The sequence below is a fragment of the Bos javanicus genome, chromosome 7 (assembly GCF_032452875.1).
Source record: "Bos javanicus breed banteng chromosome 7, ARS-OSU_banteng_1.0, whole genome shotgun sequence".
NCBI classification, from domain to species: domain Eukaryota; kingdom Metazoa; phylum Chordata; class Mammalia; order Artiodactyla; family Bovidae; genus Bos; species Bos javanicus.
In genome coordinates this window covers 56,798,007-56,815,559 of record NC_083874.1, presented here as the reverse complement: position 1 = coordinate 56,815,559, position 17,553 = coordinate 56,798,007, and the positions used below count along the sequence as shown (strand labels likewise).

Sequence of the window (17,553 nt, the reverse complement as noted above, 5' to 3'; positions counted from 1 at the left end):
TGGAATTCAAAACAACATTGTATCTGAGGCTAAAGCCATGCTGTTTCAAGTCACCTCTGGGCCTTGAAAGTAGGATGTATGAGATATTCTGGAAGCGTCCAGGAGACTCAGTAACATGTCCAGGGAGGATGGAGGTGGTATGAGGATGTGGAGGGGAAAGGTTGTGTGTGAGGATTCCTTTGATTCCTTGTCCATTCAAAGTTGAAATCTCAGGAGCTGAGACACTGTGCAAAGTTAGGGGTCTAAAGAATCAGGCCCCCCTCACTTCACCTCATGGTCATGCATGCATGTTCAGTTGTGTCTAAATCTTTGTGACCCCCATGGACTGTATGTAGTCTGCCAAGCTCCTCTGTTCATAGAACATTCTAGGCAAGAATACTGGAGTGGGTTGCCATTTCCTCCTCCAGGGGATCTTCCCAACCCAGGGACTGAACACACGTCTCTTGTGTCTCCTGCATTGGCGGGAGGATTCTTTACCACTGCGCCATGTCACCTACTCCTACCTTCTCGCTGCCGTTTCTTGAGTTTTCTGGTTTCACCAGGATGGAGGGCGGGGCAGATGCAGGCGGTTTGGGGAGAGGCTCACTCTTGATGGGGATTTCTTTGCCTTCCATGATGAGGGAGCTGGCTGCCGTGTGGATCCTGGTGTCGCTGCCCCTGCTGACGCATGTGATGGCAGGCTCCCCGGTGGAAGTGGGCTTGGGTCCCAGCTCCGCCACCACCGTGGAGGCTGAGGAGGGGGCCCCCTGTGGCTGGTAGAACTGGAACTGCTGAGGCTGGACCACCATGGTGGGGCTGCGTCTGAAGGAGCCCACCACGAGGGTGGGGATCCCCGACTGGACGGGTCTCTGCAGAGATCCATCTGGGGAATTACAAGACAGAGATATCAGCCCTGGGGCGGCTGACAGCAGCTGGGGGTGGACAGGAGGGGCTGGGTAGGCAGTGCGTCCTGATATCCCAGAATAGTTAAGTGCTTTCCCAATTTGACTGTGCTCACATTCTCCCAGGGTCTTTCAAAGGTGACCTTATTCTTTTTTTAGTACTGCTTGCCAATGCTGGCAGCCAATGACTGGCTAGGTGAATGTTGGTGGGGGGTGGTGTCAGAAGGTGTATTACCTCCATTTGTCCTCTGTCTGTCTCTCTGTCTCTGTCTCTCTTTCTCTCTCTCTCTCTCTTTCACACACACACACTTCTATGATCTCCTTCCAGGCCTTAAAGATGGGAAATGAAGAAGACAGTACTAAAGACAGGGCTTCACAGTGAGAAGAGAACAGAAATGTCATGCAGACCAAAAAGGACACAAAAGCAGAGGCAACTCAAGAGACAGCAGACATTGAGACTCAAAAGAATGAGTCAGCTGAGAGGCATGAGCAGGAGGGAGAGGGCAGGAGAGAGGGGAGGGGACTCTGACCAGCTTCTTGAAGAAAGTTCTGATGGAAGCATTAGGCCTGTGGTGTGGGGACCTCTGCTCTTCATCGGGTCTGTGGGGAGGAAGGCTGAGTGGGATTTAGAGACCATGTGTACTGGGCAGATGTGACAGTAGCTGGAAGCAAATCTGGAAAGGCTATTTCCGAGTTAGGGTTGGGAGTGGATGAGCTTCGGAAGTCCCATGACACGGGCTCTGGAATCTGATCTCTTCTCAAGGAGCCGGGGGCCAGTCAGTCACATCACCTTCCTGCTCCTTGGCCCCTCTGGTTGTAAACTGGAGCTAACAACAGTATCTCATGGGCTGGAGTGAGATTATATTTTATGATGCATGCAAAGTGTTAGGATAGTGCCCGGAACATAATAAATGCCCCCATGTTTGAAAACTTTTTTTTTTTTTTCTTTTTTAGGTAAAGGAGAAGCAAACTGTAAAAATGCATGCATGGTCCAGGAGTTTGGTTTTGCCCCTTTCACTTCCCTGAGCTCGTTCCACCCCCACCTTTTTTTTTTTTTTTTTTGCTTTTAACTGAGATGAGCCTCCTCTGTAAAAGAAAGCCATTCCTTCCCCTCAAATTCTCTAGAACACAGGAGATCCCCACCCCTTGAGCACATGTACTATGGGTGATCTGAAGAATCAGCAAGTTATTGCACTCTGTGGGGGGTAGTGGGAGAGGCACTCTGAGCTGCATTGTGGGTCATTTCTCCATAAGGGTCTCCCAGCATTTGTAGCCATAGCAGAGATGTTAGTCCTCTGTGACACTCTATGGACACGTGTGTGAATCAAAGTTACGTGTGTCTGGCACAGAGGGCCCATCTAAGGCCGTGTTCTGTGTCATGATTCTTCATCAGGATGGGTGTGAACATGAAAAGCAGACACTCACTCAAGAGCATCGGTATCCTCAGCCACCGCCGGCAAGTCAGCCACTGCTTACATGAGTCTGACCTTTCAATGTCGACATTTATTTTTCCACTGACAGCCCTGTGAGGTGCACATAGTCAATTCTCTGTCATTTCTCTTTGCTTTGGGGAGATTGATAGCTTGACCAGCCTCACCTTGGGGAAAGGGAGAGAGAGAAAGCTTCGGGGACCTAGAAAAGTCAAAGCCATGCTGGGCAGACCTGTCCTTGCTGTGCTGTGCTTAGTCGCTCAGTTGTGTCTGACTCTTTGCAACCCCATGGACTGTAGTCCACCTAGCACCTCTGTCCATAGGGATTCTCCAGGCAAGAATATTGGAGGGTGTTGCCATACCCTCCTCCAAGGGATCTTCCCGACCCAGAGATAGAATCCAGGTCTCCCACATTGCAGGTGGATTCTTGACTGTTTGAACCATCAAGGAAGCCCGGACCTGTCCTTAGGCTCTCGGAAATGAGTGAAAAATCATCAGTTTATTGCCATATCTATTTATCTTATGGGTTCCTAATTTCCAAGAGATTGGAGCTTATTACATGTGCACATAATGTAATCGGTCAAAACTCCAAGTTGATCAAGATATATGTAAAGGAAGAGAGGAAGTGTCCAAAAGGAAGTGGGAAACATTGCCACAGGGATGTTCTTCTCGGCATTCATAAGTGTGAACATTTCAGCACTAAGTGAAATGATACATTCACATTATGGGTGGACCTAACATGATCTGCTGAATTCTAAGAGCTATGATAATACTGGTAAGACACTAATGCTATAAAAATAGCTAACATTTCTTGAGTGCTTATTGTGTGTCAGGCACCATGTCATTACTATTAAATGGATTCTTTTTTTACTCTGATGAGATAGGTGCTATTTTTATTTTCATTTTTCAAACGAGAAAACTGAAGACCCAAGAAGTAAGTAACTTGCCCAACCAAGGCTATTGTGGTGGGATTACTTATTGTGTGTGTTGCAGGGAGAGGGGGGAGGATGGCACTGGAGGGTGCAGGAGAGAGGCACGAGTGGCTCAAATGAAGAGGCAAGACTGCTGGGATCAGTAGGCAAGCAGGCGACTGGAAAGCACTGAGAAAGAGTAGAACTAAGAAAATAGCTTTAATTTTCTGAGGGCATTTTCCTGTGTGGCATATTGCCCCACATGTGAATCCTTTGCTCTGACTAGTACTGAATTTTCACCTTTAATTATTTTTTTTTAAGATAGAAGGAGGGATGGCAGAGCCCAGGCTAAGTCAGGGGATGTAGAACAAATCAAGTTGACTTAGCTTGGCTTGTTGTCATCTTCTAGAGAGGTGTACAAATATAGAGGTTCGATGTGTTATAGAACAATAGGTCTCAGAAACTTTTTAGAACCCCTCAAAATGAAGTCTTATGCAGAGGTTCAATATATTAGAAGATAAAAGCATGACTTTTAAGATGAAGGAAGTTATGTAACTGCCATGCGTGCAATGTGGATGTTATATAAAAATGAAAGCAAGGTGAAGAACAATGTATTAAGATTACACGGTATGCATGTACATGGATGAGAACTTGGGACTGAGGGTGAAGGATTGGAAGGATATATTTGTACAATATAACGTAATTTTGTACAATATAATTTTTTAAACTTGTACATATATTAGTTAAACAAAGTGGGATTCAGGGGCTCTTAACATCAACTCCTCTTTTCCTCCTCCCCTGCATCCTTCATTTCCCTTTTGGTACCCCCTGAGGGTTTCCACGGAACACAGTTTGAGAAACACTGATCCAGCAAGAACCAGCATCCAGCCTAGGCCATATTCTAATTACATGTTGGTACTCAGGGCTGGTATCATTCCCAATCAGTGTGTGTGTATGTAGACTGAGGGCTATGACCCTGAGTCTGTCTTGCTTAATCTAATAAAACAACTTGATATTTGGGAAATGTAAAGCAACCTTAAAGCAAAAATCCTTGTTTTAGCAAAAAAAAAAAAAGAACAAACCCCCCAAAACCACTCTGTTTGCCCAGAGTGAGATCGCCCCCATCCCTTAGGTCTAGGCACGTACCTCTCCACCACTACTTACTCTTTCTCATGCTACCTCGTCCTTTGCGGAGAGAGCCTTGCCCTAGGGTCCCCAGGCTGGCTGGGCTCCGCACAGGGTTGACTATGGCTGTGGGCACGAAGACGGACTTGAAGGGCCGGCTCTGCCGGGGATCACTTTCTGAAATACTGCCTTGAGAGGACACAGAGGAGGTGGATAACGTCCATGCGGTGTAGAGACCAGGACTTCGGGAGTCTGGAACGCTAGATGTCTTTCTGGTTGTGCAATATTTTTTTTAAAAGAAGAAATAGAAAAAGAAAAAGTTCAGTCAAGAGTCCAACCATATACCACAGTCAGCTCCCAACCATATACCACATGTGGCCGCTCCTCACCTGCTCCTACCCATATATACATACTACACAGAGTCTTAACTACAGAGGCCTCAGCTCCCACACCTGGATAACTGTGTGGGTACACTAAGGGAGGGACGAGGTCTCCTGCTGAGGCCTGGTGGGACAAGAAGACTTGAATTTCACCTTCTTTCCCTCCAGCTCTGATCACTCCTCACCCCACGTTCCTTTAGCCCTGAGTTTAAGACCTTGTATGTGTTCATCTCACTTTGGAGGGGCAGTTTCTTGTTTGTTCAGTGACTTGTCCACTAGATTCTAAACTCTTTGAAGGCAGAGATTTTATATGACTTATCTGATATCTTCTGTGATCTGCATATATTGTTAAAGTGTTGAATGGCTGCCATAATGCACTTAGCACTGAAGTCAGCCATTTTGTGTCACACATATTGAGCACTTAGGCTCAGATGGTAAAGAATCTGCTTGCAATGCAGGAGACCTGGCCTCGATTCCTGGGTTGAGACAATCCCCTGGAGAAGGGAATGGCTACCCACTCCAGTATTCTTGCCTGGAAAATTCCAGAGGAGCCTGGTAGGCTCCACGGGGAGTCCATGGGGTTACAAAGAGTTGGACATGACTGAGTGACTAATGCTTTCACTTTCACTGTATATCTGGCATTGGCCAAGTCCTTTGCCCACATTATCTCATGGGTTCTTCACAACAGCCTTCTGAGTTAGCAACTATAAATACTACTGTTTTGTAGATTAAAAAAATACAGATTTACAGGTAGTTGAGATTTGAACTCAGGTCCAGGCTGGCTCTTGTCACTCACGCTCTTATCACTGAGCTACACTACCTTCTGGCTAGTCAGAGCATTCATAATTTGGAAAACCCTGCATCTTGCTTGAAATAAATAAACCAAAGGAGGTGGTAGGCCCTACACATGCTTCCACAAAACCTAATCCTTCAGCCTTAGGCTCTAATTTTTAAGAATAGTATTTAAATTTTGAAAACAGCAATTTCTTGCTCATTGCTTTCCAGCCTGCAGCTCCATGAACCCCGTGGGGAATGGCTGTCACTTTACATGTTTCTCTTGTCCTTGTCCCATCCTACCCCAACATCACAGCCCCAGTGGAGTAGCCCATCAGTCACCTTGTCACTCTGTTGATTCAGTAACCTCTGCTAATTCCCTGAGGTAACCAACTCAACCAAGGTCCTGGCACAAAGATGTCCCCATGTAGTTTCCTTCCTGTCAATGCCTCCAGGTTTCTCTTTAGGTAAGTTCCTCTTATTTCTCCTTTTTCTCTCCCTCTTTTGCTTGAAAAAAGTGTATGTAGTTTAATAATGAGCCACCAGTGTTGCACAAGATGGGAAAGGCACCACTTAATATGGCCAACTCTGCCCATGAAGCATATGCAGCCACATGCCCTGGGGACAGATGCTTGTGGTGAGGGGGTTTCTGTCCACAGCTTTCATTCTCCTCTGGTCTCTGGGGATGCAGTCAGGGAAGCGGAGTGGGCTAGCCACCAGTCAGAGCTCAGACTACATTCTGGAGATGAGTGCTGGGCTGAGAGAACTCCCCAGTGCTGGCTTTCATAGCAGCGTCTGCACCTGCCTGTGTTTTAAACAAAGACCTCAAAGTGTAGGATGCTGCAAAATGGACCAGCAACAGGGAACACAGGTTCCAAAATGGTTGGCAGTGGCAGTGGCAGCAAGTACAGAAAAGTTAATGAGGCCTGAGCCAGGCTTATTTGACTAGTCCTTTCTTTGGCCAACTGTTTACAGACTGAGGTGCGACCTCATTTTTCTGAGCCCAGCATGAGGCTGGATTCCAGAAACTCCTAAATTTCAAGTCCCCTTCCCAACACTGAACCCCTCTATGTTTTTTGGCAAAAAGATCAACATGGGCTTCCATGGTGGCTCAGGGGCAACAAATCTGCCCGCCAGTGCAGGAGACATGGGTTTGATCCCTGGTCCATGAGGGAGCAACTGAGCCCAAGTGCCACAACTACTGAACCGGTGCTCTGGAGCCCAGGAGCTGCAACGACTAAAGCCTGAGCACCCTAGAGCCTGTGCTTTGCAACGAGAAGCCCATGCGCCACAACTAGAGTGGCTCCTGCTCACTGCAACTAGAAAAAAGCCCAAGTAGCAATGAAGAAGACCCAGAGACCCAGCACAGCCAAAAAAAAAAAAAAAAAAAAAACACCTCAGCACTTACCCAGCATGTTCTAACATCAAAATGCTGTGCTAACACATATTCATTAAGCCCCATGACACCCAAGATCTGCAGACATTATGATCCCTGTTTTCTAGATGGAGAGATGGAAAGGCATCCTGGGTTTAAGGGGGAGGTGAGCGTGTTGCCTCTGGTTTGCCCCACTGCACTGCATTGAGTGTGTCCCCCTTTCTACCTGAGATACAAGCCCTTAAGAACTTGCGCAGTACATGAAAGGGGCCTGACACACGTGCCCTCTACCCTGCTCAGTACTGGCATAGCCTCTTGGTAAGGCAAAAGCTTGCACTGTGACAGTCTTTATACAGTGCCGTGTAGCAAGTGAAAGGACAGTGAGTGGTGGCCCACCTGTCACTTTTCTCTACCCTTTAGGCAACAGGATGGCATATGAGTCTGGTGAAGGCTGCCTGAAAGAGAATTATCCTGGCTTACTGGGCAGAAAGGCGTTTATTGGGAGGACAGAAAGGAGTGGAAAGAGCTTGGAAACAGGATCCTAGGGAAGCTTCTGAGACTAGTGAGGCAGGAGTCTGAGGCGGGGAGTGTCTGATCAGGGGCTGCTGCTTGAGTGCCCACCATGAACGGTCTTCAACTTGGCCCATGTGCTTTCCTCCCTTGTTCCTTCCTTGTTCCCATTTCCAAGTTCTGAGAGGCTAAGCCTGTCTCTCAGCTGTGGTGATGAGCTGAGGAGGTTGGGGAGAACGGGGAGGGGAGAGGGAAAGTGAAGAGGAGGAGAAGGAATGGGGAGGAGCTGGTTTCTGCAGCCTCTAAAATGGGAGGAAACATGCCTCCATTGAGACTGGGTGTGGAGGAGGAAACCCAAAAGCATGTAGGTGCTGCTACGAAGGGCCTGAATGAAAACGTGACAAGTGTTGTGTACCCTCGACCCACGGGCTATCTCTGGGATCTGGGGAATAGGTCGTGGTGGCAGAGATCTAGGTGTGGTCAGCACAGCTGGATAGGCTGGCATTACCCTCAAGCACAGAGTGCTGGAGCTTCACACACCACAGCAGCCTCTCCTCTTTCGGTAATTAAAAGGCTTACTTGCTGAACTGTAAACCAAAACCCTCGCATTTTGGTCAGCTCTGGTCTCTCAATTGATCCCCAGACTCTGGCTCAATGCATTAGGAGATGATGCTGATTAAGAGCGAAAGTTCAAATCTCAGGGGGCACCTCACACCTTGGAGGTCTGGCTGTCTTAGAAAAGGCAGTCCTGTACACCATGGGGGCTGGAGGTAGTGCAGAGCCATCTCTGCAAACACAATGAAAATGGGGGGCAAACCTCTCACTCACACAGAACCAAAGAGCAGAAAGGGACCTCGTACATGTAGTCCAACCCACTCAGTAGCAGAAACTCCGCTGACAAAGAATGGCCTCATTTAGCCCTGAGAACTGGGAGGAACCAAGCCTCCCGCAATGGGAAGGGTTATTAAGAACAAGGGTGAGCTGCCCCTAGATAGACAAACTGAGCATGTCATCTGCATCCAAGGTTTTGGGGATGGAAACCTTCTCTGCATCTGGGAGGCTGTCAGAGAAAACATAACACACAGAGAAAGCATTGATCTGCTGTCAACTAATAGCCCTAAGGAGATTATATGGTGACAGTGACTTTCCTTTTTGGAAATGCTGATTTCCTGGAAGCAAACACACCCATCAGCATCAGCAGCATCTCAATATATGCACATAGTCAGGTTTCTATGAGCCAGGGGTGCGGAAGGACTCATGGCCACCTATGGTGCTGCTGAACATCCATCCACCATCTGACACACGGCCACCTCGGATAGAGTGAGTCCAGTGAGTCCAGAAGCTCGTTTGCCCAAGAATAGATCTACCTTGGAGAAAAGCCAAGGCGAGAATAGGAAGCTGGAGCCTTGAACTTCATTGGAACAGAGTCCCATGTGCATTCTAGTTAGGGTGATCTTAAGTCCAGATTTTCCAGGGAGAATCTCAGTTTACAGCTGCTCTCCTGGTAGTGTCCCTCTTCTATCTCAAAAATGTCCTAGTTTGGATGATGAATTATACAGTGACTCTTACTTTAATGGTTTTTTGTGGAATAATCAGGACTTCAGGCTAAGGCCTGATACAAATGCCCCACTAGACTAGTAGAGATGGCCCTAGAGAGTTCATGATAGTTTCTTCCATGGAAGACTGTTCATGAGTTAAGGTAGGTCTTTGCTCTTCTCTGTCACTTCTGAACTATCCTCCCACTGTCCTCAAGACTTCGCAGCGTGGACTCACAAGAACAGACTCTACCATCTCCTACTCTGCCTTGTTGCAGACATCACTTTCCCTGTTTCCCTGAGGAATTGAGCTCCCGGCTCACTGTCATTCTCTCCACCACAACGGATCCTACCTTGATGATTTCATCTAGTCTTTGGGCTTTCATCTTAAGCTTAGACTTCTTTCTTAAATGCTAGACTTGTATAGATGCAACCATTTACTAGGAATACTAAGGCATCTGAGACAATGTGCTGCAAACCAGGCTTTTGCTTCCCCTCACTAACACCTCAAAACCTGTTTGTTCTCTTTTGGATTTACTCCATCTCAGTAAAAGGCAACCTTGTCTTCAGTTATTCAGGACTCACTTTGAATCCTCTCTTTTTACACCCAGAATTGGATTTGTCAGAAAATCCTATTGTTTCTACCTTTAGAATAAACCAAAATCTAACCACCGCCCCCTCCCTCCCTCCACAGCCAGCACCTTTGTTCATTTCACCGTCAACACCCCCCGCCCCAGCTCCCCCGCACCCCCACCCCCTGGATTCTTACCATATCCGCTTAACTAGTCTCTCTGCTTCCACCTTTCCTGTCTACAGTTCACTCTCAACCCAGCACCCGGAGGGGTTCTGATTATAACACAAGTTAGATCATGTCAATGCTTCTGCTCCAAGCCCTATAACATGGTTGAAGTCACATTCCTCATTATGACTGAGCAAATTCTGAATCTGAATCCCTGTTACCACTCTGGCCTCATCTCCTACGAGGCCCCTCTCACTTCCCTAATCCAGTCCTCTCGGCCTTCATGTCAGTATGCTCCTTCCCCGGGGCCTTTGATCTGTCCTCGCTGTTCCTTGGGCCTGGAAAACACTTCCCGCATTCCTCCATTCTTCCTTCTCACCGCTCAGCCAGCCCACCCCAACCAGACTATTAACATTGTAGTCACCCTCACATAAATTCTATCCCCCTTTCCTGACTTATTTTTTCTCCTTAGACCTTATCATCAGCACACCACTTATATTCCTTACACGTCTATTTATTTTCTGTCCAACCCACCAGAGTATAAGCTCCAGTGGGCAGAGATTTCTGTGTATTTTGTTCACTGGTGTTTCTCCAGTGTCTAGAAGGGTGCCTAACCTACTGTGCTCAGTATATATTTGCTAACTAAATGGATTAAAGCATCAGTTATAGGCATCCTTAGTTTGCCTTTGGGGATTTTGCAAATTTCTAACAAATTCCAAGAACCACTGAAGGGAGTAACTATGACCCTCTATTCCAACTTTCTGGCATGCAAAGAAATCTTTTTGCCTGGAACTATTGGTACCCACACTTTGCCTGTATTCTATCTAGAAAGGGGATTCGCCACCTCAATAAAAGCAAGTGCAGTCTTTTATTGAACCAGAATCTTCTAAGTTGTATTCACTGGTTCACTGTCCCCTGAGGGAACCAGCCTACTTCCTGATCTACACAGTCTATTATGGTCTCTCTGACCCTTGTCTTCTGCACTCAAACAATCCTAGTGTCTTTCTAGGTTTATCTAGTGATGTAGCTTCTATTTCCTCACCATTGCAGCCCTCCTCTGGACACACTGCCCACCTACAGGAAGGTTCCCCAAACTGGCCATGTATGACTCCTGCTCTGACCCCCATAGAGAACAATGGGATTATCCCTTTCCTTGGAGTTATGACTCTCTGGTATGTCATAAAGGTAGTGTTTATGTGTGGTAAGGGGCTTGGTACCTTGTGATAGGCTTTGCCTGGACTTATAGGGGGTGGAGGTAGCACCTGGACTTATAGGAGGAGCCATGGATAGTTTTGGGGGCCTGTGTTTACTTGTGGTTGTATGAGGTGGCTGGACAAACTGCAGCAGTGCAATTGATGCATGTGCCAGAGAATGAAAAAGGTTGGGAAAGCTGTTTGGAAAGAAGACCTGCAGGGTAACTAGCATGTGACTTGGGGGTTGGATGTATGGGTAGTGGTCTGAGTCACGAAAACCCTGCCTAATGGCACCACATCCTGGGAAGTCTCCTAAGGTGCTCCCAGAGGTCTTCTGATCATTGGGCTTTCCCATTGTCCTATGATTATGGAGTGTCTTGGTGAAGACAGTGAAGTGTGATTTGTGGGGGTTATACAGTAGAACTGAAGTCTAGCTCTTGAGTAGGCTGGTTAACTGCACATCACTTTCATCATCTGTAAAATAACACCCACCTATTGGGATACTTGAGCATAGCCAAAGAGTTAAAAGATGCAAAAGTATCAATACTTGTAAAATGTGAAGAGCTATTTAAAAGATAACCATTTTACTTTTTTTTTTTTTAATTAAGCATTAGGAGGATAGTGAAGCAAAAATTGTTTCTTGGCCCACACTCTGAAAGGATTGAGTCTTTCAGCCATTCAACTCAGAGATGGACTCTGGCCTAGATGATCCAACCCTCTGATGCCTGAGATTGGAGAGGACGCACCTGAAAATGGGGATGACATAGTTGTTGGGGAAGATGCCAACTCGCCCGGTCACCAAGGAGACGCCCCTGAGCCAGCCGTCCTGGTACTTGCCCAGGACCCTGACGCCCTCTCCCTTCTGTAGGTCCAGTTCATCGGGTCCATGGGCTGAGTAGGAGTGCAGAGCTACAAACCTGGGGAAACACAGGGAACTGGTGAAGGATGCTGGTGAGTGTGCCTAGTGGAACCAGCAAAGGGTGAAGGGAGAGGAAAACTCAGAGTCCTAACCCAGTGGTTAGCACTAAACATCCTTTAAGAATTGAAACCTCACTATGTAAGGCAGATGGAAATGGTGGAACCTTGTTGAAGTTGCAGCGGAGGGGCCCAAATCCCTGCCCCCTCCATCTCCTCACTCCTCCATAGCGTGCTCTGAAGCTCCAAGTCACTCACTGAGGTCACATCAGTATTTTGACATTGGGGAAACTAGCTGAGAATAGAGAAAGGAGTTGGTGACCAGGAATCAGTGGCAGAGTCGGGTCGAAAGCCTGAAAGTGATGGTTCTATCTAGGATGCTTGTTCACACTGCTTAGAGTACCCTCAAGACAGTGGTCACAGCCATCAAGGTTCAGGGAACCGAGGGGTCAGCATAGAAGCCTCTCTGATTCATTCCCTCTCCTGAGGGTAGTGACGTGTCTGACCCCCAAGATGCTAGCTTAATGTAGGCAGGAGATGGACATGGGGAAGTGGGAGGCAAGGGTTAATTTCAGTGTTTTGGCACACAGTGGAATGAATATTGGCTGCATTGTGGGATGGAGAAGGATGGGCTTGAAACGTGGTAGAAATGTTCTTGGGTTGGAGCAGTGATTTTCCACTCTGAAGTCCACAGAGTAGCTTGGGTAGATAACATCCAGGTATGAGCTGGGGGATAAAGACCATGGGGAGTAGTTCGGCTTTGGAAGGAGAATAATTACCCAACTAAAGGCATTAAAAATAACCCACTTTGGTTTCCCAGATTTGGGGTTAAAAGTGTATGGCTTTGAGCCGGATAGACGCTAAGGCAGCAGTTTCCAACCTTTTTGGTGCCAGTGGGATGGTTTCAGGATGATTCAAGTACACGTTCAAGTGCACAAAGTACATTTATTGTGCACTATATCTCTATTATTATTATACCAGCTCCACCTCAGATCATCAGCATTAGAGCCCAGAGGTTGGGAACAACTGCTCTAAGGACTTTGAGGCACTGAAAGGTTTTATCAAAGGGGCTAGGAGAATGTTCTCATCTGCAAGATTTCTTTCCCTCCTGAAATGTTATATTTATTTCTCACTGATACAGCAGCATCTACTGATGACCAAGCATTGTGAATCTAAAGAAATACAACAGAAATCGCTCAGTACCCAATCTCCCTGTAGGGTTTTCGTACATAATCTAGTTTCTTTCTGCTTTTGTAAAATAATGAGCCAGGATGATGTAATTTGGTAATTTGTATTTTTCATCATTATTTCCTTTGGACATTGTAAAGGAAGGGAAGCTGTTGTTTCTCTGCATGGGATGGTTGGGGATGGGGGATGCTCGATGAGAGAGGGATGGCAAAGATGACCGCTCTGTGCCAGGACCAGGAGTGGAGGGTTGAACTCATTTTTTTTTTTTTTTTTTTTACTCACATGTTAGCTGAGAGGTGTTGCTGGGAGCCAGGAAGACTGACAATGGCCGTGGAATGTCCTGGGGAGGCAGGTGCAGGGTGATAGGTGCTGACCTGCAGAAACAACAAGCATTAGGAGCCAGACCCACAGCAGAGCTGCTGCATTCTGACGCAACTAAAAACCAACAGGCACGCCCAGCACCACCCATCGTGTGTCTTTTTCTCTGTGGTTTGTGGCTGTGGGCAGAGCGGAGTGGTGGTAGATTGGTTTATGGTCTGTTGGGGTGGTATGCCAGGGTCACATTCCGAAAGACTGCTCAGATAAGGCTTGGGATGAAGGCCCATTCAATTTACAGTCAACAGAGCACTGTCAGGCTCTTCCTTATGTTCCCCCAGCCCCTCTCCACCCATTTTCTAGTGCACTCACCTCCCTCTAAGAAAACCTGTTCTCGAAAAATGATATGATGGCTAATGTTGAGAACACTCGCCAGGCAGTTTTAAGTGCTTCATAAGTATCAGCTAGTTTAATCCTTATTAAAGGAACTATTATCATCCCTATTTTTGGATGAGAAACTGAGGGAAAGAGAAAAATCACTCAACTAGAATGAACCAACATTTAAAACCAGGTACTCCAGGTCCTGAGCCCACACTCTCACTAATGTTAGTATTAACACACACACATACATACACACACACACACACCAGTTTATCCTGTGACTTAGTGATGGTAAATCTGCAACCTCTTCACTTTTCCAGGCTGAAAGAGGGAGCAAAAGTTCTAAAAGCATCTGGAAATTACTAACTATCCTGAGGCTTCTCTTATTATCTAATGTCTTACCTTGCTTATTTTCTTCTCAGCACGTATCAAAGACTGTGATTGTTTCCTTGTTTATTTACTGACCATCCCCCATCACTAGACTACAAGTTCATGAGGAAGGGACTATGTCTTGTTTATCTTTGTGTTTCTTATACGCTTAATATGTTACTTGTAACTTAATGAATGAATGAAAACATCTTTCTACCCACTACACCAAATATTAATGAAATCTCCATGCCATCCAAAGTAAATACATTCAACCAGTCTTCAGTTATCTACCTTTAAGTGATGATAACTACATATATGTGCCTTTTTAGGACTGTGCTTTGTGGGTACAACTATTATTTGAAGAATGTGTGTTTGAGCAGTTGTGAATCCATTACTGAGTATGTATGTACAAGTGTGTATGTTTATTCAGAACCTGTGACAATTGTATGTACATGTTTGATGGCACTGGTCTATTGTATGTCTTATTATGTTAATGCATGTGGGTCAGATAAGCATGTATGCTATGTGTGATATATGTATGTATGGTTGTGAATGTCTATCTGGAATTCTGTATATATGTCTATGAACTCTAGAGGTGTGTGCAAGAAGGCATGGACATAGTTTTGTGTGTGTGTCTGTGTCAATGGTTGTATAAATGTTTGTATGGTTGTGTATGTATGTGTGATGTTTCAATTCAGTTATAGGATCAGAAAACCATTCCAGTTAGATAGTAAGAAGGGTTGGCAAGAGTATAGAGAAATCTAAACCCTCATACAGTGTTGGTGGAAATGTAAAATGGTTCCAGCCCTTTGGAAAATAGTTTTGCAGTCCCTCAAATAACTCCTAAAGTTACCATATGATTCACTAAGTCTGACATCCAAGAGAAATGAAAACATACATCTGCACTAAAGCTTGTATGTGAATTTTACAGCAGTATTATTTATAATAGACAAAAGGTGGAAATAACCTAAATGTCTACTGGCTGAAGAATGAATAAAGAAAACATGGTATATCTACACAATGGAATAATATCTATAAAATGGAAATTATTCAACCACAAAAGAAATGAAGTACTGATATATGTCAGAACATGGATAAACTGTGAAAACATCATGCTAATTGAAAAAAGCAAGACACAAGAAACATTACATAGTTCTATGTATATATCTTAAATGGGTTAAATGTAAAATATATTTTATGGTATGTAAAATATGATATGGTATATAAAATATATTTTAATAAGCTTTTTAAAAAGTCCCAAACCATATGATTATCTCAATAGATGTATGAAAAGCTTTTTATAAAGTTTGACACCCATTATGATAAAAACTCTCCAGAGAGCATTCATAGAAGGAACATACTTCAACATAATAAAGGCCATATATGACAAACCCACAGTTAGCATCATATTTAATGGTGAAAAGATGAAAGTATTTCCTCTAAGATCAGGAATAAGACAAGGAGGTCCATTCTTACCACTTCTGTTCAACACAGTTTTGGAAGTCCTAGCCACAGCAACCAGAGAAAAAAAGAAATAAAAGGAATCCAAATTGGAAAGGAAGAAGTGAAACTGTTACTGTCTGCAGGTGACATGATACTATACATGGAAAATCCTAAAGACACCACCAGAAAAACTACTATAGCTCAGAGCTCATCAAGAGCTCTAGTAGTAAAGTTGCAGGTTACAAAATTCATATACAGAATTTGTTGCATTTCTATACACTAACAATGAAAGGCCAGAAGAAGTTCAGGAAACAGTCCAACTTGGTGGGGAATCAATATTATTAAAATGACCACACTACCTAAGGTAACCCACAGATTCACTGCAATCCCTATCAAAATATCAAAGGCATTTTTTTTTACAGACCTAAAATAATTTAAAAATCTGTATGAAACACAAAAGACTCCAAATAGCCAAAACAATCTTGAGAAAGAAGAACAGAGCTGGAGGGATGGCAAACCTTGACCTCAGATTACAGTACAAAGTTACAGTAAAAAAAATGGTACTGGGACAAAAACAGACACACAGATCAATGGAACAGGTTTGAGAGCCCAGAAATAAATCTACGTACTTATATTCAATTAGTCTATGACAAAAGAATCAAGAATATACAATGGAGAAAAGACAGTCTTTTCAATAAATGATGTTGTGAAAACTGGACAGCTACATGTAAAAGAAATCAGAACATTGTCAAATACCATGTACAAAAATAAACTCAAAAAGGATTAAAGACCTAAATGTAACACTGGATATGATAAAACTTAGAGTAAAATATAGACAGAAAACTCTTTGATATAAATTGTACCAATATTTTTGGATCTGTCTCCTAAAGTAAAGGAAATAAAAGCAAAAATAATCAAATGGGACCTAGTTAAAAAAAAGTTTTTGCACAGCAAAGGTAACCATTGACAAAATAAAAAGACAGCCTACTGAATGGGAGAAGGTATTTGTAAATTATATGACCAGTAAGAGGTTAATATTCAACATATGTAAATAGCCCACACAACTCAACAGTAAAAAAACAAAATGATATGATTTAAAAATGGGCAGAAGAATGGAATTGACATTAAATGCAGATGGTAAACAGGCACATGAAAAGATTCTCAACGCTGCTAATCATTAGGGAAATGCAAATCAAAACCACAGTGACATATCACCTCATACCAGCCAGAATGGATCACAAATAACAAATACTGGTGAGAACATGAAGAAAAGGAAACCCTCATACACTGCTGGTGGGAATGTAAACTGGTGAAGCCACTGTGGAAAACAGTATGGAAGTTTCTCAGAAAATTAAAAATAGAACTACCATATGACCCAGCAACTTGACTCCTGAGTGCATGTCCAGAAAAACCAAAAACATTAATTTGAAAAGATACATGCACCCTAATGCTTACAGCAGCATATTTTACAATTGCCAAGATATGGAAGCAATGTAAGTGTACATCAACAGACGAATGGATAATGAACATATGGTACATATACACACACAATGGAATATTACTCAGCCATAAAAAAGAACAAAATTTTGCTATTTGCAGCAACATGGATGGACTTGGAGGGCATTATGCTAAGTGAAATAAGAAAGAGAAAGACAAATATTATATGACATTACTTAACACCCTTTTCCCTGTATAACTCTATCATCCACATCTCATCACTGCTGCTGCTTTCTTGTGATTTTTTTCGGGAAAATGTATGTATGCATATACCAACATCATATATCTATACCTGTTTATTTTTTAATTTATAGAAAAATGCCACATTATGGACACTATTCTATTGTTTTTTCCTTGTATTAATACATTTTTAAGATGTAACCAGGGCTTCCCTGGTTTCTCAGTGGTAAAGAATCTGCCTGCAGTACAGGAGATGTAGAAGATCCCCTGGAGAAGGAAATTGCAACCTACTCCAGTATTGTTGCCTGGAAAATCCTATGGACAGAGGAGCTTGGTAGGTGACAGTCCATGGGGTTGCAAAAGAGTTGGGACATGACTTGGGGACTAACAACAACAATAAATAGTGGAATCT

The 17,553-nt window shown here is 44.3% G+C and overlaps 1 protein-coding gene and 1 long non-coding RNA gene across 4 annotated transcripts in view; one reads left to right on the top strand and one right to left on the bottom strand.

The window, feature by feature from the left end:
- The window catches only part of SH3RF2 (SH3 domain containing ring finger 2), a 148,638-nt gene that overhangs the window by 20,686 nt on the left and 110,399 nt on the right, over window positions 1–17,553 (bottom strand). For all 3 annotated transcript variants that reach the window (XM_061423862.1, XM_061423863.1, XM_061423864.1), the window contains 4 exons: window positions 13,239–13,330; window positions 11,600–11,770; window positions 4,387–4,619; window positions 504–862 (listed from right to left, as the gene is read on the bottom strand). In XM_061423862.1, the coding sequence (XP_061279846.1) occupies window positions 504–862; window positions 4,387–4,619; window positions 11,600–11,770; window positions 13,239–13,330 (855 nt within the window). The remainder of the gene's footprint in view (window positions 1–503; window positions 863–4,386; window positions 4,620–11,599; window positions 11,771–13,238; window positions 13,331–17,553) is intronic.
- LOC133251425 (uncharacterized) lies at window positions 10,881–13,422 on the top strand. The gene is made up of 3 exons (XR_009737616.1): window positions 10,881–11,040; window positions 11,722–11,804; window positions 13,246–13,422. It is a non-coding gene; the product is annotated as an uncharacterized LOC133251425 (long non-coding RNA).